At 41.8% G+C, this 26515-nt stretch overlaps 2 protein-coding genes across 9 annotated transcripts in view; one reads left to right on the top strand and one right to left on the bottom strand.

The window, feature by feature from the left end:
* ZBED1 (zinc finger BED-type containing 1) overlaps positions 1–5918 on the bottom strand; it is a 54258-nt gene extending 48340 nt beyond the window's left edge. The window contains exon 1 of the mRNA XM_026793627.2: positions 5806–5918. The gene's annotated coding sequence lies outside the window, so the exon portion shown is untranslated. The remainder of the gene's footprint in view (positions 1–5805) is intronic.
* Positions 5919–6073: 155 nt separating this feature from the next.
* Positions 6074–26515, top strand: part of LOC113459320 (uncharacterized) — a 51253-nt gene continuing 30811 nt past the window's right edge. For 6 of the 8 annotated variants that reach the window (XM_074535711.1, XM_074535710.1, XM_074535709.1 and 3 more), the window contains exons 1-3: positions 6074–7850; positions 11981–12077; positions 23451–23633. In XM_074535711.1, the coding sequence (XP_074391812.1) occupies positions 6074–7021 (948 nt within the window). In that variant the 3' untranslated portion in view covers positions 7022–7850; positions 11981–12077; positions 23451–23633. The other 2 variants (XM_074535712.1, XM_074535714.1) reach the window with 2 other exon arrangements.

The raw sequence follows: 26515 nt of genomic DNA, 5'->3' as shown, positions 1-26515 counted from the left end.
TTGATGTAGGTAGCACGATGACTTTACTGAGTATCTATTTAATAGGGTTCACAGCAGTCACAACTCAACACTGAAATGGATACTGAATAGGAAATAAAATTTTCTCCATGAGTTCAGCTTTACTCCAATATGCAATCAATACAGAAGAGGCTATTCATACAAAATGCACTTTTTTCCCCCTAGCCCTTGGTAATACATTGCTGTATTTCATGCAAACCGAAACATTTTCTTACTCAGGTGTTACATAAAATATCGTAATACCCAAAAAGCATCATAATCCTGCATCGGGTTTCTCTGTGAATAAGTTTTAACACTCATAACTTCAGGAGGATTTTTTCATCGTTTGCACTCAAAACATAAAAACAGAAGTTTAATTACATCAAGGAGTTGTACATTTGTACTTTTGCAAGAAGATATCGGCTATTACTGGATTGAGCAAAATATTAGAGTTCTGCTATCTTTTCTCTGAGATATTCTTTTCTCACATATATTTCTTGGTCATAACAGGTTAATTACCTAATAGGATTTTTCCCTGTTAAGTAGAGACTTTGTCTCTTTGAGGTCAATGGAAAACACAAGACATAAAATCTATTTGTTATTAATGTAGTTCTTGCAGCCCACATAGCCAGAATTTTTTTTCCAAAGTGAATGGAGCAGTAGCAATTTCTTTATAAAATGATTAATTTATAACCCCAATATTCAACATCATTCATCTTTGATCATTGAGTCCTCAAGAAAGCACCTGAAACACTATCTCGTTTTGAAGTAAATTCCAACTGGGCATTAATAGAGTCAAGTTTCAAGGAAAAAGGAAAAAAAAATCATGTAAAGAATCTCAGCTTGCTCTAGAGTTGCAAATTTCTAATTTCATCACACATATTGTGCAAATGTATATACATATATACAGGCATATGTATGCATGTATATTTATATGTACATACAGTTTCTGTACAGGAAAGTGGCAATTTTTGTCCTCTAAGCTTCTCATTTTCCATTCCATTAGCACCACTTCTTAAAATTTAAACACACTGGAGTCTCTCTTCTATTGCCTTGATACAACACTTCTTTCTTTTCCCAAACCTTTGTCTTTCTTAATCAGTCACACGCAATTTTTTCCACATTTTTTCTCAAATGTAATCCACATTCAAACTACACTCTAAAATGAAATATAGAATGTCTGAATGTCATCTTATTGGTATCCTTTACATATGATTTAATGACTTGTAAATATCTTTAGCATTCCAAAGTAATATATCAAAACATTCAAAATAAGAATGCAATTCTCAACAGCAGAGAGTTTTATGACCTTCTCCAAGCTAAAACTCACATTTTCTCACTTGGGTAAAATTTTAAAAGTTATCAGAATGCCTCTAAGAAGAGCAGATGCTGCTATGCAACTACATATACCATACCAGCAATGCATATTAAAAGTAACCAGTAATTTTTTAAAGTTATTTTAATAGATATTAGGATATTTCAGCAAAAAAACTAGCTTAATGTAGAACAGCAAATAAGCAAGTGTGTGCTGCTTTCCAATACACTCATCATTTGGTCAGCCCACTTCAGGAAAATCAATCCGTGCAGTTTGTCTACAAACCGCATTACGCACAAAGTCACAGCTCTGAGGATTAATGCTTAGAAGGAAAGGAGAAAACACTCATGCATCAAAGAAAAACTGGGGGAAAAGTCACCCATTGAGAAACAGCAGTGGAACTTTCCCGTATGTTTGAATGCCCAGCTGCAGCCCTGACGTGCCATGCAGCAGGGAGGGAGCAGCCAGGCTCATGTACCCAGAGCAGAGATGGATCTTTAGGTGAGGAGCAAACACGCCTGCTTTTCACGACTCCCTTAGACCACCTTTTCAATAACTCCTCACACAGAGTTTGTATGAACACCAGCAATGCAAGACTGTTATTCCAGCCAAGCAAGAAGCAAGATATGGCCTGCTCACGCTGCAGGTTTAATACACTTGTTAGAGTGACACTGTATTCCCTAAAACTGCCCCCAAATTTGTCATTTAAAGGGCCCTGCCAGTTTCAAGTGTTAGAATGGTGGCATCAGCTGTACAATTAATCCCAACCATCCCACCTCTGAGCTGTTTAAAAACAAACTGGGCCAAGTTCTTGTCACATTACCAATAACCTAAGGCTCACAGATTTTAAGACTGCAAGGAACAACTACCAAATCATCGCCTTGCATAGAACAGACAGTAGAAAATCTGTCCTAGACTGGGCCCTCCAACAAATGGGGCTGGAGCTGCATAGGGCAGATCTACATGTCCTGCCTTACAGCAGCTTGAAGGCTCCCTGCTTTACACTCACCTGGAGGGGAAAAAGTCCATCTGAGCACTTGTTTGACACAAGGACATCTCGAGGATGCATCACTGTCCATCCCTGGACCTTGGCTAACCTTTCATCTCTGCAGAGACCCTCCTGTGCTGGAATCATCTTCAATGCTCATTTTAAGCCTGTTTTAGGGAAATGGTGTCAGATGCACAGAGGGCACACCATGAAGACACTGATTCTTATTAACCCATCTTATAGGGAAGAAAACGGAAAATGAGAAAATCTGTGATTTTTATTGCCTGGTTACTCTTCTTACATGCCACGCACAGAAAATATTTAATAAATCTGCAGGGAATTTGCCTGACTAGGAATTGGGTAAAGAATGACTTATCCAGAAACATACTGCATGTTTAAGTCTGATGTGACAAGACTGCTAGGACCATGACAAGCACGCTACCCTGCAGTAGGAATTAATCCATAAAATTCATTACACTTCTGCGGATGAAGCAGTGGTAACTTCACAGTCTTTTTCCACACAAAAAAAAAAAAGGCAAAGATTTGAAATATCATTTAACACAGTTTTTGAGCAGCCTATTAAATGGACCAAAAACATACTTTCAGACCATGAAATTGCTAATTTTTGCAATAGGGTAAAAAATTTCTCTTGGCTTAAGTAGAAACACAATAACAAGTTATCTTCGCTTTAAACAAAAGTGCTACTCATTATGTTACAACCTATCTTACTGCAAAAAACACTTACAGGTGATCTATATCTACCTGTGCACTGCATCTCAGTCACAGGGGATATTTCAGAGTTGACCTTTGAAATACTCTCATACATTAAAAGAGAGCAAGATGGTGAAAATTGTTGAGTTGAGGCATGAGCACAAACCCAAAAGAGAAATAAAATTATCACCAAACTTCTGAGCAAACAAGTAACCAATAACAAAAACAACGTCTCTACATATTCCACGATAATCAATTCTACCCTTTTTACTGTTTTAATATCTCTCTCAACTTGGGTAACATTATGCTGTTACAAATTCACATGCTAATCTGACAATATATTTCTGACTTTGTCAAAACCAACTGCAAAATTCCACACACAGCTGAGCAAGGCCAGGATATCATTCCCTTCTATGAGGCATTGCAGCAATAGGAAAAGGTGTGTTTCAGATCTTTAGGGTTTTACATTTGCTAGTACACAATAATGAACACACAGAATATTGAACTAAAGCCAACACATCTGTGACTACAAGTACAAATCAAATTCAATACTGCTACTCATTCCTCTGCTTATTTTTCAGTTCTGTGAGGCTGAAAATACCCATTTGATTGTATGCAAACCTTATATGCATATTTATATATAAATACATATATATTCACCTTATTTAGGATAAAATCAGGCATTTAAAAAAATTCTACATCTTGTCTCCTAAAAACAATATGCCTAAAAGAATAATGAGCCAGCTGGGAACGCTAATGATCAGACAATAACTGAAGGGACTGTTTCATGGTTTCTACAATTATTAAGTTGATTAATGTCAGTCATGATAGGTAGTACAAAATATGTTTGGTCATATCAACACTTCAGATATTTAATCACCCGCACACATACCTCTTGATATTTAAAGATTTCTGAAAACCACATTAATTTGCCACAGTTCATCCAGTTCTATAAATAACAGTTTGGTTTACTGTGAAATAATTAACACTAAATGGCAAAGCCTTTATAACTGTCTCACCCGCTAGCTCCTGCCAGCTGGGAGAGGGGCAGAAGGTGTGCACTGCTGTTAATTCGGAAGGGAACATGTGACACAACCTGACATGTCAAAGTGTGAAGAGATTTTTGCCACTTTGGTAAAAAGAAAAAGTGTACTGACTGGAGGAAGAAAAAAAAAAAAGAAAGATGAAGAGGACTTGGAGGTTGTTTTATTTCCACATCATTACATGGATAAGGGAAACAGAGCTATAGCCATTTTTAAATGTCTGTAAGTTTCCCCCTCCTCCTCCCTGTTCTCTTGCTGCTCAGAGCTGTTGAGTAACAGACATTTCAGAGCGTGCATGGGGGAAGTAAACAAATGCATTGCTACTGTAGTTGCAGGGCAAGGAAACATTGATGTCACTGCTGTTATAATCACATTAGTAGCGTGTGTTAACGGTAATGTCATGTTTGATCAACTAGTCAGGTCAAAAGCCCTTCAAAATACAGTCTGAGCAGAAGCACAAACCAAAATGGCAAGAGAATCGCCTTCCAACAGTTTCCTCCACGTACAGACCCCTGTTGCAAAGGTGAGCTTTCAGTCACCAATACTCAATGTCAAATCACCCCGAATCACACGATTACACTTCACAGTTGGCTGAGTCCCTGTTCCCCTGCTTGAAACGTGAATTTGATGTTTCTCCTCCTCCCCACGATGTACATGCACCCACACCCTGCGGCACCCGAACACATCCCGCCAGGGATAACGCACGCAGCTGGAGTTTGCTCCTATCCCTGACAGCTTGTCTGCCAAGGACAGAAACAGTTACAGCCCAAGTGTTTGGGACCATTTTCCTTCAGCAGGTCTTTTCCACGTCAAACACAATGTGTTGCTGTCTCTGCTTCAGCCCAGGGTATTCAATACAACCAAACAGTAAGAGCAGAAATCGCCAACAACAAATTCTCTCAGGTGGGAAAAACGCTGGGCAGGATACCTCCCCTCTTGTGTCCCAACAAGTCAGCATGTACATGTTCACCAATTGTGTACTTTTGATCAACATTTTCTGAAATTGTCCAGCTTGCGGTAAACCCTTTTGAGTGTTAACCCTTTTACAGAGAGCAGCACGTAGGAAATGCAGCGTCAGTGGCACCAGACACGGAGCGCTACCATCCAGAACTTCCCATGCACATTTTTCCATCATCTCCCCCACTTCTTTCCATCAACCTGGCCCTAGAAAGGAGAAACTCATCCTGCTTCACATCGCCTCCCCGAAGTCTGCCTGCTGGCACTAGCCGGGTACCTGACATCTTCCCTTCATTTTCTGTAACTTCCCGACTTGCCCCTGGACTGATGAAGCATTGACTTTTCCCATCCCCTGGGCTCACCTTTTAGGTCTGCCTGGCGGCGCAGCCACCGCCTGCATACCAATGTGGGGCCGCAAAGGCAGCGCGGCGGCCGCGCTCCGGCACCCGCGCCCCGCCGCTCCCGTGGGCGCGCTGCCTTTGGCGCCTTGGCACCTCGAAAAATTTAAAGCGGGGGGACACGGACACGGGGGCAGGCACAATTTACCCCGGCCAGCATGACGGGTCCTGCTTGTCCCCAAGGGACACGCATGCCTGCGTGCAGCGGGCGCTCAGGCACGCACATCCACGGGTGTGTGTGTAAGCGGCGTGTGTACGGGGCGCCTGTGCCACATCCATGTGCGTGCGTGTGCGAGTGTGTTTGTGTGTGTGTGAGGGGAGGGGAGCGGGAGGAAGAGAGGGAGGCAGCCCCGCCGCACCCGCGCATCCCCCGCGCCGCGGAGAGCGGAGACTCACCGGGTCACCCTGGTCTCTGAAGGTCAAGCTCAGGTTGGTTTCTTGATCGCAGTTGTCCTCCGGGCTCTTTCGGCTCGGTCCCTCGCTCGCTTTCTTGTTTTCTTCTTTTTTTTTCCTTTTTTTCTTCTTTTCTTTCCTTCCCCTTCTCTTCCCCTGCTCGGCCGCGGTGGCGGCGGCTGCCGCCCGGAGGGGCTCCCGCTGCCGCTCCCGGCCCCGCGGGGTGAATCCCGGCTCCTAAGCCCTGGCCCCGCGGCGCCGCTCAGATCCCATGGTCGCAATCCACATCGCGGCAGATGTACCACAGAATCACGTAGAGGATCAGCAGGATGGCGAAGATGAACAAAGCCACCAGGATAGCCTTGGTCACCGGAGAGATGAGGGACTGCATGTCACCCGCGGACCGCCGCCGAGGACAGACGACTCGAGAACTACACGGGGGCAGCGAGCGCGGACGGATCCCGCGGCCCCGCCGCCACCCCCGCCGCCGCCGCCGCCAGCGACCCGGCGGGCAGCGGCGGCTGGCGCCGAGCCGGTGGCGGAGTGCCGGGGGCTGCCTCGCTCAGCGCCCCCGCTGCGGCGCTCGGGCGGGCGCGGCGGCTCCCGGGCGGGCGGGACGGGGCGGCGCGCACGGACAGCTCGGCGCGGCGGGGCGCCCGGCCATGGGCACCGCGGCCCCCTTCAAGCCCGCCCTGCGGCGGCGGCGGAGCGCGGCCGGGCGCCGGCAAACTTAGGCGCGGGGGCGGCCCATGGGGGACAGGTGTCAAGCGCCCGGTTGCCCTGCAGGTCTCCGACGAGAGCCATCCACGGGGGAGGGAAAGTTGCGGGCGGGACGCGGCGGGCGCCGCCGCCCCCGGCCCCAGAGGGAGCGCGCGGGGGCAGAGGGAGCCGCGGGCAGCGCGGGCAGCCCGGCCGCGGCAGCCTGGGACCGCGCCGGCCGGCGTGTTCCGCCTTCCGAGGTGTTCCCTCCCCTCCCCGCCGCTCGCCCCCTCCTCCTCCTCCTCCTCCTCCTCCTCCACCGCCTCCTGCGGTCCCCCCGCCTCCCGCAGCCGCCGGGGAGCCCCGGGTCTGTGCTGTGGTTCCAACTGTAACGGGGTGCGAAGGAACGGGATTTCCTTTCCCTGTCCATCCCCTCCGCCTGCACTTAGCATCTTCATCCCCCATATTCCCCATCAGAGACCGACCTGGAGCGGGGGCCGGCAGCGGGGAGGAAGGCTGAGGCTTGTCTCCATTTTCTAAGCAAAAAGGTCACTCCTGCCCACCTCCGAAAAAAATAAAGGTTTTTTTTTTTTTTTTTAATTCATGCAGGTCGGCATGGGTCACAGCCTGCCAAGCTTCCCTCTGCGGTTCTGTGGCCTTTGGCACATGCACCAAAGGTGCACCAGGACAGATAGCACGAAAATAGGACAGGAAGATGGAAATTGCACGAAAGAACATCGCTTGCAAATTCACCCCCAGCAGCAGGTCTGGTTTAGCTTTCAACTCACCCCCGAATTCTGCAGCGCCAGAAGTGCCCACGTAGCGGCACATCACGTGCGCACCAACCTTGGCACTCAGCACCTGAAGTGTGTCCAGGCACCTGCCTGCCTGCCTGCCCGGCACAGCTGATCAGGACCGGGCTTCCAGGCGAGGAGCCAGGTGCCCCAAACCAGCCCTGCGCTGTGAGGCAACCAGAGATGCAGGCACCCCTCCCTCAGGTCACCCAAGCAGGTGAGGGCACCCTGGGCGGGACACGGGCTGCTCCTGTGCTGTCAGCTGCTTCTGGTACGATGCAAGGAGTTGCCACCCTTGATCTCCAGTGGGGACTGACAAGGTGCATCTTCACAGAAGATTCTTGCTGGATTTCACTTCTGATTGCAGTTGTATCAAAAATACAGAAATGCAGAAGAACATCATTGAACTGTGTAAGAAAGGGCTGAAAGAAAACATGAGACATCAACCCCCCAGGAAGGACAAGAGCAACTTTATCAACAGGGAGAAAGAAAGACCTAAACTTCAATATACAAAAAGTGGATAAATGAAGGAAAATCAAATTTGAGGGAGAAAAGGTAAGATACTGCTATATAAGTATTCCAGGCAAAATACTCTAGAGGGAAAATACTCTTGTTATTAATGCCAAGCATGGGAGTTTAAGATGGAGTGGAAAGAAAATAGGAAATATTAGGAAAGACAAATATTAGGCTCTTAAATAAGAAGACTTTCAGTGCAGTGAAATGTCTAAAGGGTATGAGATAATATCTCAAGAGAATGTGTAGCAGGACACATTACACAGCTTTTCAAAAAAACTCAGCTTTTTTGTGCAGAAGGGATGGTTAGCACCACACCACCCCTGTCTCTAGTGCTTTAGTTCCCCATCTGCAGTATGCAGATGGCCGTTTTTCCACCTTTTTCCTTTGGTATGACCACCTTGCCCTGCAAAATTTTCACTGAACTTTTCTTGTCCTTTGAAATGATTGCATCTTGTGTAGAGCTGTCTTGCCGCTGGGGTGCAAGTATCAAGTTCATACAATGCAGCTTGGACTCCAAACAGCAACTCTGCTCATTAGTTTATAATTTCTAATTCAAAGATGCGCTAGGTTCTGGAGGCAGATGGCTGGGTGCTCATGTGCTATTCTTTGAGACAAATGTTTTCTAATCCACTTGCTGGACATAAGTATTTCCTTTGTAGGAAGGTGCCATTCCACATAGAGTAGTTGTTCAGCTCACACTCAATGGTTTGTGCATTGCCACCAGCCTTCCTTGGCTTGGCTGCTCTCAATAAAGTGGTACCAAACCTGGCAGGGCCAGGCACAGCAGTGGGAATGGCAAGGCATGGCTGATAACCTCCGTATTGTCAGCAGGAGAAGCAAAATAATGCACCATCATTTCTGAGACCAAAATGTGATTGTGTAATGTGCAATCTGTTCTGAACCGGTTTTGAAATCCGTTTGTTTAATTTGCATGTACTTATGCATGAGGGCATTCCTGAGTAATTAAAAATATATAGTCTCTCTGAGTTTGATGTTCTGTCACTGGTGGAGCCTGAGCCAGCACAAAAATCACAAGTTAAGCAACAGATATATTGCCAAAGCTGTCCTTAGTTAAGAAAGCTGATTTAAACAAGGAAGTAAACATAAAAACCATCTTAGTTTTCAGATGTCTTATTAGTAAGCAGCAGGGAAGAAGGAAATCGATCTTTGCCAAGTGAAGAGAGATAACAGTGACAGAAAAATCATTTTAATTTCCACCTAGTAAGCTGATATTAAATTAAATGGGAATACTAATACATGCAGCTTTTAGTTTTCTTTTTCTTGATTCCCTTTGAAAATGTGCTGCTTCAAATATACATTTGCAAGGAGGAGCATGCAGGAAAGATCGGTAAAAAGACCCAGAGTCACAAGATAATGCAGGCAGCTTTAAATGCCCAAATTAAATCCCATGCTAATGTGAGGGATGCTTGTGCGACGTAGATGGCGCAAGGAGCCTGGGCTGTTTTTCGTTAATTTCACCAGCAATCTTAGCCAAAATGAAGTTATCCTTGCTCTAGTTGGCTTTCCAGTCCTCCTGCCAGGATGTTTATTCAGACCTGCTCAAATCTATTGGAAAGACAGGGTCAGTTTTAAATTCCCCAGGCTTGGACAGTCTATGCCATCCTGGATTCCACTAATGGGAGCAAATCCCGAGGACTCATGGTGCGTCCTTGGCTTGGGAGGAGATCCGAAACCATTGGATCCTTGGGACTTGGCTGCTGTGTTTGACAAGGAAATAGCCAGTGGTGTGTGCTGGTGAATAAGGCTTGTACAGACAGAGATTGCTGCTCAGAGAAGTTTAACTGTTTATATTCTCTCACCATAACCCCAAAATTTGCAGCAATGCAAAACTAATGCGTTTCCCTCTTTCAGTAAGGACAGCAGCAAATTGGGCAGGACACTGATGAGTTGAGGTTGAAATAAATCACATTTTTGAATTCCTTTATCAATGAAAACATCTAACCAGCCTAATACCCTTATTTTTATAGGGCAGTTGCTTTTGCATATAATTTCAGGGGTGTCAGTGAAAGGCTTGTGATTTACACTGGTGTTAGCTAGAGGCAATTCTGGTGCAGGTAGTCAAACACAGACTGATCATTTCTAAATACGTTCTCTCATTGCATGCCCAGTTTCTAATGGCTTAGTGGGAGTTTTAAGTCCAAGAAAAATACAAGAAGACATTTTCTGGTTTATTAGAATGATTTTCAGATTTACAGAACAATTCCTTGGAGAATGAGTGTCAGAAACATGTCTAAGTTGCCCAGTGAGTGCACATGGCCAACAGTTCCTGGAATGTGTCTGCATTGAAGAGGGTCACACATGTTAGAAACACTAAAGGCAATTGTGAACAAACAAGCTCGAGTGCAGCAGTTTGTCTGGGTTTGCTGCACAGTGCTCAATGCATGTTAATTTACCCCAACTCTCAGTCTACTATCTTAAAAATTGATATAGTCAGTAGTTTTTTGCTGTAGAAAGTTTTATTACTCACTGACTTCAACAAAACCAGTATTTTACCTAATTACCAGAAAGTACAGTTAATTAGTGAAAAATTGAGTCTAATCTACTAAAATAATACTTGAATGTGAGCAGAAAGAATGGAAAACACATTTTTTTAAGGGACTGATGATGCTTATCAGAGCCCTCCAACTCTATAGCATCTTTCAAATAATTTCCAAGCCAAAAGTGATGACTGCCTGGCAGCTACCTCTGTAGCTTTAGTGATTTTCCTGAGTGGATGCATGTCTATATCACAAAAACACTGATGGAAGTGGCAGTAATTAGATTGGACAAATCCACGGATTACAAGTCAGGCTTCAGGTAACTGCTTTTTGGGCCAAAATGCACTGTTGCTGAGACAGTATTTGTTCTGTAAATCAGAAGAGAATTATCAACCATCTCACATTTCATGATGATGGACACAACACAAAAGCCTGGGTAGACATGAACACGCAGCATGAAGAGCAATCTAACAAACAGAACATATCTCCCTCTCAAAAGAGTGAGCCAGAAAACAAGATCTGAATTATCAGATACGCTAATTAATGGACCTCCCTTTGGGAAGCTATTTGGATGAACAAAAGTAATGAGAAAAACCATAGGAGTTTATAATCCATATGCAATATTCAGAAGATGCAGTTTAATGTAAGGGGGTGTAAGAGTTTACATTTTTGAGAAATTCACAGCAAGGAGAGGTATAACATAATGGTCATTTAAGGGGAGAAGAAAAAGCTCCTATTGGCCAGAGCAAAGAACAGATTAACTGAGTTTTAGGCACAAGGCAGCTTGGAAAAAACTGTTCTTTATGGAATACTTGAGAGTAGAAATGCAGGAGGGAGACAGGAGTTACATATTGTCAGGCTGCATCACATCAGTAATACCCTCCTGGGGTACTGGAGTTCCACTTACAGGTTAGAGTGTTTGGGAAAAGAAAGGCAAGAAAAAGTAACTAAAATTACTCAAGGCTGTAAGAATTGAATCTTTATCAACTCAAAGCTTCAAATTGGGGCAGAAAATCAGGTATGTCTACTTTCTCAGACTCTCCTGAAGCTACAGATATAAGCCCTCCTATGTTTTCAGGGGAGATAACAGCAGAGGATGGACAGATCTGTTTGCCTTTGGGTTTACTTAGACGCCCTCTCAGCCTCTCTCTACTCATCTGGCTTATGGCACAGGCAATTACATTTGGGGTAGTCTTTGTGCTATTGCCTCACACACTGCTGGCCTGTCCTTGTGCAGCTCCTGATCCAAACCTGACACCTCATCCAAGAAAAAGAGGGAAGACGGTTTGTGTGATGATGCAGGAACTGGTATGGCCTGGTCATAGGGACCATATTCACTGTATTCCCCAGGCTGAATTTCATTCTGTACCTAGCTGAGGCTGTGTTTGATACCAGCTGGATTTATTCTTGATGTCATTGTCAGCTAGAGCGACTTGGGGTTTCTAAGATACCACGAGAGCAAGTTATATGTCCCTTGGTTTTACAGTGGGTTTGGGGCTTGGGAAAGCTCAGTCATACTCCTGCCTGTGGCAGTGCTTCACTAACCAGGTTTGGGTGATTTACTTATTTCTTCTGTCCAGGATGAGTAGAAAGGGGATGTGATTGCATTGCTGTATTGTTGTGAATGTAACTGTGAAATACTGCAAGTTCTTGAATATCATCCTTTTTCAGATATCAGCCAACTGTTACTGGCTCTTAGGGAGAAGAACATGTGATTTGACAGATACGTTTCCCTGACGAGAAGAGTCAAGCTGTTTAGAGAATGAAGGTACTCCTAAAATTGCTACTTGCATAAACCCCAGATGCACTTTTGTTGTTCAATTTTATCAACAGGAATTTGAAAACCTGGAATAAACTCAGCAGGCAAGTTAAGAAAAAGGAGGTTCAATGAAGTTATCTCTGACCTAATTGTCTGTGGACACTTTTGATACATGTCTTTTGGATTAGAGAGCAGAAGAGAGCTTATGTTAGGTACATGTTCATCCTAACCGATAGCTAATATGGCTCAGCTGTGTTTCCATCAGATTTCAAAAGAGAAATTCCATGAAATTTTAATGCCTTCTCCTTTCTACCTGGTACAATGGTGAAGAAGTCTATAATTTTTTTTTGTTTGACTCTTTAAATATGCTAATCTAGTATTTTTTTAAGTTAATGCAGGGAGAGAGAAGTATACAAATTAATTAGACCCTTCCCTTTCCCTTCCCTTTCCCTTCCCTTCCCCTTCCCTTCCCTTCCCTTCCCTTCCCTTCCCTTCCCTTCCCTTCCCTTCCCTTCCCTTCCCTTCCCTTCCCTTCCCTTCCCTTCCCTTCCCTTCCCTTCCCTTCCCTTCCCTTCCCTTCCCTTCCCTTCCCCTTAGCTCATCCTACACACTCCTGCACGAACATTTTACAAATACCTTAGGTTATAGATTTGTTTGCTCTTAAAATCTGCCCTTTTATATGGTACATTTGGAATGAAAAATATCTACTGAAAACCAAGCCCAAAGTGAACTCTTCAGAAAACATCTAGAGGTTGCCTGACATCATATTGAGTTCAGTGGCAGAAGAGCTGGTGGAGAAGTTTTCATTTGTTTTTGCATGCCCCTTTAGAGAATCCCTAATGAGTTAAAGATTTGAATATTGAACATCAAAACAGAATTCTTTCAACTTTCAATCATTTTCTCTAGCCAGTGACCACAGAACTGTACTTTGAGACTAATGGCTCCATTCCACCACTAGATACACAGTTTTGCTGTGATGGAGATTTGCTCCAACAATCAAGCTGTCATTTAAAGAGCAGAAAGATGTCCTGAAAAAAAATGATAGCCCATGTGCAGTGTGAAAGAGATCAATATAACTAACAAAAGGCCCCATCCTGAGTCTGTTGAAAGATGAGGAACAATGTATTCTGCAGGGAGTGAACTGGTATTGTCTTCTATCTGTCTCTTGGTAGTAGTAAAGAGAGGTTAGACATGGTCACTGTTAAATGCTGTTATCCTTTAAAGGCATTTGTATTTTCTTCTATAGATTTTTCTTTTTGCAGGAGTCACATGTTTATGTTCAACTTGCTCCTTTGTTTCCGTGCCATAAGTCAAACTGGCCAGCTAAGAGAAATGAATGCCAAGCTTGCTTGAGGAGCAGGTTAATACCTCTGGCTTGATGGGTGCTGGCAATATGTTGTACTTTCTTCTATGTATCAGAGTGAGGTTGGTGTCCCCTCATCAGAGCCCACTTTGCTTTGAGCAATTTTTCTAAGGGATAGCAAAAGGCAGCCTGTGTTTGGAGTATAGTCAGTGGAAAGGCGAAACGTGTGTGCAGCAAATAAGGCACTGGGAAAAGTAGGTCAGGGCTGGTCATGACAAAACTTGTTTAAAAAAATGTGCAGGATTACCAGGTTTTGAACAGATCAGTCCTGAGTGAAACATGTAACTCAGCTGGGAAGCTTTGTTTATCACAGATCTCAGGAGTCTCTCAAAGCACCCGTGTTTACTAGCAGATGCCCAACCACTGACAGGATGAGGCTTTAATGAAGTTTAGGAGGAGGAGACTGCTACTAAATAGGAGACTGAATTTATTCAGAGCAAATAAAAACTTGGTTTAAGAAGTATAATGAGTTCAGCTAATTCAACTTATTCACACTAGCAGAAATTTCTAACATTCCAATAATCTATTGTGATACTAGGAAAAAATATTTTTTAGTGGTCCCAAGAAGCCTTTCAGGTTCAAGTTTGACCCAAGTATAGCACTCAGAATGCCATATTTGTCTTTAAGGAATTTATTATTTTTCCCTTCATTGCTATAGGCTGCACTGTGCTGCAGTAGGGGTATGTTTTCTGAAACAGATATTCAAAAAGAAACCATATTGGGATACACAGTACAAGCACTGAACACTTTTCCAAAAAGATAGGCAAAGAAGTCAAGAAAAGTGGATTTATGCTCACTTCAAAGCATCATGCCTGATTATCGGGCAAAGAAAAGAAAGATAACTGCAGCATGATCAGTAACAGATGAGGATTTTGGCTGTGTAAATGTTATTTTCCTGTCAGGATCACACTGTCTCCATTCTGAGCCCAGAGCACGTGCACTGGCTGTCTTCTCAGACCCTCCTTTTCAAAGGGGCAGCTCAGCTCCGGGTGCATGGGTCAGATGCAAGCTGAGGAGATCCATCCAAAGGTTCGTGTGCCTGCAGCCTCCTGAGAAGTAACAACCTGCTATTCCTCACCAGTGTCTTGTGAAAGAAGCACGATTTGCTGCACAGCAGAGCTTATCACCCAGATTTTGACAAAGCTAGTCACAATAGCTTGGCACTTTTAATTGAGCTTTATGGAAATCCTGGCAGTTAAGTTTTCCTATCTGTCTTTTAACCGTGCTGTACTTAGGGAAATACTGAATCATGGAAAAGCAAACATTCTCTCCCCTTCAAGGACATGGACACTGGAAAGCAGGAGGGGAATTAAGAGGACATATAGTGGATTGTTGAGAATTTTCTGCTGGAAAAATTTCCAAGGAAAAATATTCATCTCCTAAGAACAGGCACTTGGTAGAAAAATTTCAGGTTTGGAAAGAGCATTTTGGTTTACACTGGGAAAATGGGCATGTTGGTTCTGCCATTCCTAGCCAGATAAATCTTACCAGCTGTGCTCTCTGCCTGCAGAACTTTATCAGAGGCTCATTGTGGAGCACCAAAATAGTTCAGTTCTGCACCATCTTGGCCCTTCTCCTGCTCAGTTCTCTCTGGAATCTAGGCAAGTGGGGTAAGACTTCCATAACCTACATTCCCACACTTTAAGTCAGACCTACACTCACCTGTTTGTGCAACATCACCTTATCTTGCAGTGTATTTCAATGGGCAGAGCTGGAATGCATCAGAATTGGGTTCAGTTTCGTACTCTGACCTGGGCTCCACAGAAAATGCTAAAGAAATCAAGTAGCCTGAAGACATAAAATGGGGATAATAATAATTCTCTCCATTACAGGTAAGGGTCTCAGGATAATTTATGGTAGAGACTATGAATAACCATATATGACCAAAAATGGAGCATATCAAAGCACAGATATGTATTGTCATCAGACAGGGGAACAGATTCAGAGACAAGAGCTTGAAAACTACCTACCCATGCTGTAGTCATTAAAGCCATCCTGAAGGCAGGCAAGGGCAAAATTCCATGTGCTCCTGATGTTTTGGCTTTTTGTGCCTCTTGAATTTGAAACAAGTTGTGGAAGCTACAAGGCACCAGAAGCAGTGTCCTTTGCCCAGTATGACCAGAACAATCCTGCCCCATGTTGTCTGTGCCAAGAAGGAAAGGTCAGGTCTGACATGTGACCCTTTTCTAATGTCAGTGGCAGGGGCCCATGGGAAAAATTAACAGCTTAAAAGATATTCCTTGTCAAAAAACATTCCTCTGAGGAGAGGAATATGGAAGTGCAGAGCAGAATATGGAAGTGAGGGAGAAAGCTTCAGTGTTGGGGAAAGACACCCTTCCTACATTGAGCAGACTGTAATATTAAAAGATTTCTTTTTACATTAGTGAAAAAAATATAGAGTAATGTGTAAAAGTAAAGCCTGCCAAATATTGAGGCCAACTGATTTCAATATAGAAACGAAGTAGCAAGTTCTCATGTCTCACAGGCATTGTATATTTTTTATTTTAGCACAATGTGTTAAAAGGTGGCTTTGGTACAATAGAGTACAGGTTTTAAAAAGTCTGAAAATGGAATGGACTTGTAGACTGTTCAAGTGTCCTCAAAATATTTTACTGCAAAATCTGGAACCAGACATGATATTCAAACACAAAATACCAACCACCTTCCAGCATCATACCTCAGAAGTCATTAAAGGATCGTATTTTTGTATCAAGGATAAATTTAAGAGATAGGCTAAGCTTTACTGAAATTGTTGGTTACGAATGTGTCCTGTTTGCCTTCATAAAAGATAAAACTAGCAAGATTTGATTACAGTTAAATTGATTAAATTAAGTTAATAATTTCTCTTAACTAAGGTGTAGAATCTAATAGAAAACAGTTTGGACTCTTTCCTTCCGTATATCTCTGGACAATTTCTGTCCAAATTAATTTCTATTAATTCAGATAATATTCTTTATAATATTGTTTGCTTTTTTCCAATTTAGTCAAAAGCAGGAATTTATTTGGCAAAAGTATTGACATTTCTAACTTACCACACCTAACAAGCAAGTAGTATAAGAGCCAAAAATCTTGAAAATATGCATCCAGCATTCTGTCCTCTGCTCATACAGTGCTTTAAACAGGATTATTTTCATCCTTCCTCTTGTGTAGGAACTGGGAGAGCTTGTCCAAAACATTTCAAAAATGTATATGTTAATTATGAGATTAAAAAAAAAAAAAGTAGAAACTAGAATGGGAAAGTGGCAGAAAATCATGTAGCAAACACTTTGCCATTTTTGTTTGATTTATGCCCTTGCATTTGCATGACAATATTTTCAGCTGAATCCTGCACCATTAATGTCAGTGAACTTCTATCATTAGTGGTCAATAACTTGCTCGAATGATCTGATTTTTATAAATTGCTCTTCAGTTCTGTATCTGCTCTTCTTCCCTGTTCCATAGCTATTTCTTTGTCAGTCTGTTTATTTACATTGAGACCTGCGGCTACAGATCAAAGTTTGCAACTTGATCTCAGTAATGTCTTGAGCTAATTAAAACCTAGTTGTAGAGGCAGGTTGATGAATAATAGTTTTGAAAGCATGTAATAAGAGTTCTAGTTGGCTAAAAATTAGTTCTATCAAGAAGAGAGAGCTCTCAGCAGGGAAAAATACCTGCATAGTACAGTACTAATAATTCCTAAGGGTGCTTCTGCTGGGTTGTTTTTTTCGTTCATTTCTTCTTGTCTGAGAGCTCCACCTAATGGAATCAAAAGGAAGGTATCAACCTTTCAGATTTTCCACTAAAATCCTTTTTACTTCCATGCTGGTGTCTGCATGTCGCCAGGGAGTGTGGGAAGAGGTGCATCTTTTGACTTTTGGAGTAAAGGACAATTAGTGAACAGGAATTTTGTATTATGAAATCTTTTTTAGTAGCACAGGATTTCAACTTACTGCAGTTTCTGCAAAGGCAAATTTAATATAGATAAACTAAATTTCTCTGAATTTTTGCAGTCAGTTTTCTTAGCTGCAAGATCTGTCATCTTGCACAGTCAGGGCTTCTTACCTGTGCACACCACTACTGCATATCACTGCAGCACTTTCCAGGGGTAGCTTTCAAGATCAAGGTCTGAATCTGCAGAAACAATAAATGAGACAGTAGGACTACTCTTATTTACACAAACTCAGGAGAGAATGCTATTGTTACTGCTCTAAAGTCTTTGGTGTCAAAGCATTCCCAAAGATGAAATTTCCGCCATCAGTATTACTCCTGCAAACATTCAGAAATAGTGAATAATTGTGCCTTCCCTCTGCCCTCACCAAAGTCATGTGTAATCATAAAAATCATAAACCTACCTTTTATATAACATTTATTCCAGATTTTTTTATTGTTGCTGCAATAGTATTTTCAAGGTTTTCTTTGCAATAGGGAGGGGTAGATATTTCTGCAGTGAAATCTGAGATCCTCACAGTAGGCAAGATCCTTTACTATCCAAGACCTGAGGGACATGATGTAGAACATCATTAAACCTGCAGCCTATAAAAATCAAGACAATTGTTTGTAATATTTTTAATAGCTTAACCGCATTACTGACAAGGTGTTATTTTGCTTCAGTACAGAGAGTCAAACTCAACAGATGTAACAAGGCCAGCAAGAAAAGCAAAGCAACATGAATACTTGAAAATGCAATAAGGATGCTGTTTGTTGGGGAATATGGCTTCCTGATATCTGTCAGACTAAAATCATTTTACTCTTCAAAGTCTAATTATAAACCAATGGATGCTAGATTAGAAAGAGGGCTGTAGGTGCTGACAGGTGTCTAAGGAAATAGAGAGAAAAGGCTATCAGCAGACAGGCAGTTTCTACGGGGGTAGAATGAGAGCAGCTGACTCAGATGCTCTTTATTCAAGGTTGCAATGAATGGCTGGAGGTCAGGTAAAGGGAAATATATCCAGACAATTGTGATGCTTTAAGTACCATATCAGTATGCCAGAACTCATACAGTAGTGTTATTATTGTATTGATATTGTTACAAATATTGTATTATAAGCCATGTAAACTGCTTCAATTCAAAAAGGAAAGAACTCAAATAAAATCCCTGCGTCACTTGGTGGAAAAGGTAAGGAGGTCACACTATTGCAAATTTCAATTTATGAATGAAATTACTGGATTCTGAGGATGTACGGAGGGAATAGAGTGTGGGAAATGGTAAACTCACTGTAGGAAGATGACTGGGCTGAAATTAAGGAAAACTGGGAAGTTGTATTTGAATTCTGATGAAAGTTACAACAGTCCTGAAGTTATAGGGTGAAATGCAATTGCTGCTTCCTGGATGGAATGTGGTTTGGCATGCATGAAACCTATTCCACAGTGACTCCCCACATATTCAACCTGCAACCTTAAGCACATTGAGAGAGATGAAATGGAGGGTAGAGCATAGTGGAGACATCTCAGCCAGGGTCTGTTGAAATCCTTGCAGGGAGGGGAACTCGATGGTATCATGCAGCCAATGAAGTGCACAGCACCTGCCAGCCAGGGGAGATGGGAGCAGATGTGCTGCTGCTGAACCAGCCACTGTGGCAAAATCCCTCCCCTTGGGTGAACTTGGTTCATTACAACCTAATTGTAATATTAACACACAGCTCCCAGGTGTGCCTGCCTCCAAGGTGCAACCACCCCTCACTGGGCACGTGCTGAATATTTTCCTGACCACAGAGTGTAGTGCTAATAACACCAAGGCTGTGGGTTTGAGCCCTGTGTGTGTAAGAGCTGGCCTTGATGATCTGTCTGGGTCACTTCCAACTCCGAATATTCTGTGATTCTGGGATTTAAGAGCAAAGCGAGAAAATTTTACAACAGTATGTATGACTGGAGTCACTTAAGGTCCACCCAAAATTTAAAGAAATAGTGTGAAAATTAAGAATGGGAAGAAGTTATGGAAGACTCCATCATAACTTTTGAGATCAGCTGACAAGGCTGAACCTGTCTTCTCCTCCACAGAAATGCCTATTGGATGAGAAGAAACTTACTCTGTGTGCTGAACCATTATCTCAAAATAGCTTTCATTGTGATTACAGCTTGTCTATTGCTTTAAATTTGGCTTTTGCTATTAACTGCAATCTTCTAAACTTAATTTCCACAATTTTTTATTATCAGACTACTTATTGATAGTGTGTTATTCCATAAACTATTTACTGTGTATCCTTCAAGGGTGCTAGCAGTCATACTTCATAAAAGTGGGGAGATCCAGGAGGAGGTTCATATTCCTAAATTTTTATAAAGTATTCAGCTCTGATATATTGTGCTGATTGCTCAGCACAAGCTCCTGAGCAAGTCAGCCAAACTGCCCTCCAATACAGCACACTGATCAGTGGAGTCCCTTTAATAGGACACTGGCACACTGGGCAGGCACGAGGGTCTCAGATTTCCTGGAGCACTCACAGACCAAACAAATATAAATGGTTCAAGGAAACCCCCCTTTTATGTGACATTCACATGCTTGCCCCACAGAATATATCATGCTGCCATTGCTGAAGTCAGAATAATGGTTCCAGGGACCACTGGGGTGATCCATATGGGTATTCCTACATCCCTGTTAAACCTTGTGGTTTGTACCTGTGGATAAGTGCAGAAATAAGGCTTTGTTCTGAAGGCCTTCCTTACATGTCACTGTAAATTTGTTCTGCTCTGGGAAGCTCAGAAATGACACATATGGCCATGCTTACACTTTAAACGTGGTGAAGAAAAAACATGAGGGTGTGAGTCTCCCAGAACACCACTGCTCATGACTGCTTCTTGCCTCAGGCTGGAGCTAGGAAAGGCTGCTCCCAGAAAGCTGTGAGGGAGCAAAAGGCTACAGGTACCATAAGCTTTCTTCTTGGCAAGGAGGCTTAGCTGATTCCTAGAAATGAGCAAGCTGGCACCTACTTCTAGCAACAGACAAATTTTAAGTAATCCTGTGCCTAAAGTCTACACACATCTCCTGTTCTGGTTGTGGTATATCCTGATTCATCAAGTGGACACTCAAGAGAAATATTACAAATAATAATATTTCATTTAACAGTGTTTTCTATATTAAATAGAAACTGAAACATGCTGTGGGAAATGGAATTTTTTTTAAATGAAACTTTGATTTTATTAATTCAACTACAAGGCATCTTAGAATGTGGCAGTCTGTTTTCTGGATTATTTTATTCCTTATATACAGCAACAATGAATGATCTTCACCTCATTAACTTTATGTGTCTACAGTCTTGTGATCATGTCTGAAGCACATCTGAACTTCCATTGCTATCAATGGAGGGAAACAAGCACTTTCTAGTCTACCATTCATTTCAGAAAGCAACTTTAGCATGAAGTGTGTCACTTTGTAGAAACAGCCTTTTCATTATATGATAAATGGACTCTAGACAGCTAATTCAGATATATATGTCCAGCCTTGGTCTTATGAATCATGCTCCTGATGCCTGCACTAGACTGCCATACACATTTGGAAGAACAGCATGACTGTTCCAGGTGCCTGACTTTCAGCTGGGTATTACTGAGAAGCCATGGGTTAAAGCAGTCTCTGATTAGGAGGAAAAAAAGCAGTGAGAAGTCTGGAAATAAAGGATGGTGAATAAAATTTGCTGAGATTTACTTCTCAGTTGTTCCACTGGCCAACCCCGTGACTTCTACTGTAAACAACAGCTGCTTCATGAGGCATCAGAATCAGGCTGCTCCTTTTGCTCTGGTCTACAAGTTCCCCAAAATGCTGTGAAGCTTTTATCCTGTCAGCTCTCTGGGGCTTCCCCTCAAGTGGAATGTGGAGGGAAGTTTTTACGGGAAAGAGTTTGACTGCAGTATGAATGATGCTGATTCAGTGCTCCAGCTGAAGTCCCATAGGACATATGTTAAAATTGGCAGATGATGCAGAACTCATTTCATGTGATTCCTGTCATAGCTAATACTTCAAAGTAGCTGATTTCTCCTATGTTGTATGCCATGCTTTTTGTGCATTTCCTGCTTCCCTCCTTTTCCCTGCCCCAACTCCTCCTTGCTTCAACATCTGCTTTTCCTTACTGTACTGTATCACTGCCTGGCCTATGCATCATTTATGTGGTGGCTGTGTCTTTTGGGGTAGTGCTGCAATAGAGAGACAGCATCTGAAAAATAAGAATCAGCAGCAGGGGAAAGATACAGTTTTATGGATCTCAAAGAAAAAATTGTAGAAGATGCACTGATCTTTTTACCTGCTTTTATTTTTCTAAGGATCTAAAATCAGTAAATGCTGCAACCATTACTTATGAAAGAGGAAATTGATACAAGTGTGAAGTCAGCTGAGTTGTAAAGATCAGGCTCATTCTTTCATCTTAACAAAAATTGTTCATCCACTGCTGATGGACATGAAAATTAGTTTGGCTTCCTCTAAAGCTTCAGCTGTGCTAGTAAGTTAAATATGCAGAGGATTGTTCTCTGGCAGGGGCCAACTGACCCCAAAAACCTGCACCCTTTGAGCCTGCAGACATGGACAGCAGCATGGTTACTTGCACACTGTATTTAAACCTGTCAATGGCCCGTGCTGACCCCTGAGCCATGCCTGAAAATTCCCTGGGCATCTGGTCAGGCTAAAACCATCACCTGAAACATTTTTTAAGTTTAGCAACACATTTCCAAGGTGTGTTTGGTGTGAACAGCCTGCACATGGCCTCAATGTCCAACCTAGTGTGACTGCAGGGTCAGGTGGTAAAGAGATGCTTGTCATAAGCAGTCATGGGGAAAATAAAACTATGTATAAACTATGCTGAATCCTGAAAGTGACTGTTATTGCTACTATTTTCTTCTTGTTATTCAGCTCATTAGTTACCATGAATTCAAAATTTATGAAGGTTGAAACTTTATAAAAAACACCTTGAACTGGAGAACAAATTAAGAACATTTCTTTAGTAGTGATCAATTTTACAAAATCTTTAATCTTAAAAATCTTATAAACTAATAGAATTTATAAAGATATGGGAATATCTGCAACAGACTATGAACACTTGGTAGATTGTTCTGCCAATTATTTATGGAAATATGTATTCCATAAATATGGAAGTATGTTTGGTATTATAAGTCTGCCCTGATGAGTATTTTTACATAAACTTAGAATTGGAGAAATTTTGTGATTAAACTCATTAAAAGTAACATTACTGCCACACACTTTATTAAAATAATTTCTTTTTTCTAAGTCAATAGCTCATAGGCTGATCTTTTTATTTCTTTAGGGAGTATCAGCTGTGCCAAAGACAAAAATTGTCTGCTCTGAGAAGCTAAATTATTTCCCTGGCTAAAATCCAGAGACAATATTGTTCTGTTTGAAATATGCAGGCAAGTTGGCAAGATCTATGCACCACCCCTCTTTAACTGCACACTGTGAACACACCTCTGTGGAGAGGTCCAAAGGTTTTTGCATGTGAAAACAGGGAGAGGATAGTCCTACATACTATCCCATGAGGACTGAATAAGTGATTTTGGAGCTATACGCTGTCTCTAACTGTCAAAATGGACTTACAATGCATTTCAGAAAGTCATCTGTGAAACAGCTCAAAGAAGGAAAATGCAAACAAACCACAGTCAAAACCAAATAAATATGGATAAAATTGAGGATTCTCCTGCTTCCTGCCAAATTGAAAGTTGAAAACAAAATTCCTCTGTCTGGTCAAATAAAACATCTTTCATTTAGAAGAAAATGTTTCATTTGTTTCTGTGACATTTCTGGGAGAAACAAAGGGGTTTTGGTTAAAATCAGAAGTAAACTTCAAAATCATCAATTTAAGGTGCTGTATTGCATGCAACTTGACATTAACTGGAGCACAAAAGTCATTGAGTGAATGAGTTGATTTGTCCTTGTGGGGATTATTAAAATTCATAAGGTCTAACATTCTTTCCATGCTGCAGTGCATGTTACTTTGAAGTTTCTTAAATTTCAGACCCACTCCCATGAAGTTCTTAACCAGAAGCAAACCTGTTCTTTGAGATAAACCTCCATGATTCTATGAAATCGATGTTTCTTTTCCTGCCAGTGCAGCACATTAGGAAACACCATTGAAGACGCCACTTTACTACCATCACCTTCAGAAGCATGTCTTCCACTGACTTTGCTGATAGCAAGTGGGCTGTTGCTACAGAATACAATATTTTCCTCTGAAACCAAGATCTGTGCTGACTTCAATGGAAAATTTCCTGCTAATGGAGCATAGGATTAAGTAAGATGATTTTATGTTTCACCTCAGTGAAAACATAAATGATGCAGTTGCTTTCCTTACCTCATGTTTTGTAAATTATTAGCTATACTGCAATGATATTTACTTTGGAAGTATAATTTAGTAGGCCAGAAATTGTGAAATGTAAATATTAGTGCCTAACAGTGATTTAGTTTGAATATATGACAGCAATTGGCTAAGTTCTTCCAACCCCTCTGGACACACCAGCAGTGCCTTTACTTAAACTTAGTCTTTAAAATAAAAAAGTCTTTAAAAATAAAAAAATAGTCTTTAAAATAAAAAAAAAACAAGTGTGTCTAGTTTTGTATGGATATGATTTGAGTAGCAAGGCAATTATTAGATATTATTCATACCATCATTTGAATCATTCTTAGCTTGAGGATAAGATTATGAGTTCATATTCTGTATTTCTGCTTGAAAGTTTTTTTATATTTATTATTAGACCAATATGAAATTTTGTACTAGGCACTTGTGGTGTGGTGTTCTTAGAAGAGGTTTCAGATTAGACATGGTGCAAATAATTTAGTGTTCCTGCCTGAACATTAAAGCGAACAGCAGAATTTGGGAACCCCTAACAAAACACTGATAATGGGTCAACCCTGCATGGTATGTGGTCCTCTACTGTGAAAGCCTTCAATAAGAGAATTTCCCAGAGAAACTAGTGAGATTTCTGTAGTGGTTTTAATAGATTTAGAGAAAAGCCAGCAGCAAATTCTGGTAGAAGACACAGAGAGGGGAGCCCAGGCAGCTCCATCTGAGTCTGCCATCACGTGTCCCCTGCTCCCATCCCCTGCTGGAGGGAGAACTTTTGAGATGCTGGTCAATCATAAACAGCACACAGAGAAGGTGGAGCTCCAGAGTGCAGCTCCCCAGTGTGATGCTGACCTGGGTGGCACATTTCCCAGCAGAAACAGGGCCCCTTTCCGTCCCAGGGGGACACTTTGGTCAGAGCAGCTCCTGCAGCAGAGCCCCTCTGGCTGCAGCAGCATCACTGCATAGAGCAGCTGCTGCACGTGTTGGTGGTAATCCAGTTCTGCGGAAGACTCTGGTCTTAACCAAACTATTTTTGCAATCTATGCACTGGGTCTAAATGGAAGATGGCTGTGGCTTTGCTGCAGTGGATGGCAACTGCCAACACAGAGGAGGGTTTCTGTGTTTCTGGGACTGTGTTTCAGGGTCACAGATTTTCAGCTTCAGCCCAGCTGGGCATTCTAGTTTTAATGCAAAAGCACTTAGATTCAATTAGGCCAAACTATAGGAAATCATTAAGAGCTCAAACATTTCTAAATTAGATCTAGCTGAAGGGTGAAATGTACATTTTCACATAGCAGGCACAGTCTCTGCCAGGGGAGGTCTGTCAGGGCCGTTCCAGCTCCCTGCTAGGAACTCCCTCCTGACAGAAGGAAAAGAACTTTAGCCTGCTTGAGGCATTATATAAAATCAAAAATAGGGTTCGAATGAAATTAAAATTACAAAGTGCTAATTGAATCATGGGCACAGTGACTGCTCGAGCTAATTAGAAAGGGACAGGGATGTCTGTGTACCAGTCCCTCACTCAGGAAGGGATTTGCCCCAGTTCAGGTTCTTCATATCACTTGATTTCCACTCAAAGCAGCTACCAGCAGACATAGGTGTTTGGCTAATACAATTTCCCATCCTGGCATTTTAACATAGAACACTACAAAGAGACGAGGGCTGAACCACATGCAGTATTCTCCCATGACAGATTATTCCATTTAAAACTCTGATTTAGTGCAGTTTAGTGCCAGGTGAATGAGAATTGTCCTGCAATTGTATATAGGCATGTCAAAGCTGGAATGCTTCTAAGAAAAACAAAACACAAAGCAAAAACTTGTTGGTCAACAAAATTAAACAACGTTATCAGTTACATCCAGTATGAAGTATTAAGCTTCCCTTTTTTATTTTATACATTTATTAGTTATTAATTCCATTCCACATAGTGTAGTATACCTTGAACAACAAAATAAAAAGCACTGCAAAACTCATTTTTACCTTTCTGAAGCTTATTGTGTTTTTATGCTTCTTATAATGTAGATACTATACAAGATAATAATATGCTATTATGGATGATTTATTCATACATTGTCCTTTAAAAAGGAAAAAAAATGGCTGTGTTATCATTGCAATTTTTGGCTTTTTCACTATTCTACATTTGTCATTTCATCGTGAAGTAGAGCAGACAAAGCCACGTGCTAAATAACAGCACCTCTCTCACATAAGAGCTGGAAACGGGAGGAAGGAGAGCTTGCATTAGAGGGCTGGCTACTAAGGAAAGAAAAATCACAGCACAACTTCACCCACTGTTACTCAGTGGGAAATAAAATTTAGATTTTTTACCGTTCCCTGGCTTCAGAAATATGCATACCTCCTTAAGTATTAGGTGCACTCAGGTATGTGTTATGTCCCACTGTCTGAGACCTACAGAAATCAATGGATACTGACACTGACTTGGAAGGGGATGAAAGTGGGAGGAATTTTGCCCACTGGTACCATTAACTCTCTGAGTTTTCCAGGTTAGTAATGTGAAAAATGTTAGAGCAGGAGCAGATTACATACTTATTAACCATTTATACAATTTCTGCCATTAATTTGCTTCCAACTGCCACAACTCAAGCAGGTTTTTTTTAGTGTGTTAGCCATAATTATAATTGATTTTCATCGCCCCTTCTGTAAGTCATGATTACAAAAAAAAAGGAACTTACTGTTATCTTCATGTTGAAGTTATGTGAGTGGGGATTGCTGGTAAAATGGGTGCTAGGAATTCATGAGAGGGACGACAGAATGACAGAATGACATTGATATGTTTGCAGACTCAGTTTTTACTTCCATTTGTACTTGTAAAT

Source organism: Zonotrichia albicollis, chromosome 2 (assembly GCF_047830755.1).
Source record: "Zonotrichia albicollis isolate bZonAlb1 chromosome 2, bZonAlb1.hap1, whole genome shotgun sequence".
Classification (NCBI taxonomy): domain Eukaryota; kingdom Metazoa; phylum Chordata; class Aves; order Passeriformes; family Passerellidae; genus Zonotrichia; species Zonotrichia albicollis.
This window is presented reverse-complemented; position numbering and strand designations above follow the sequence as displayed.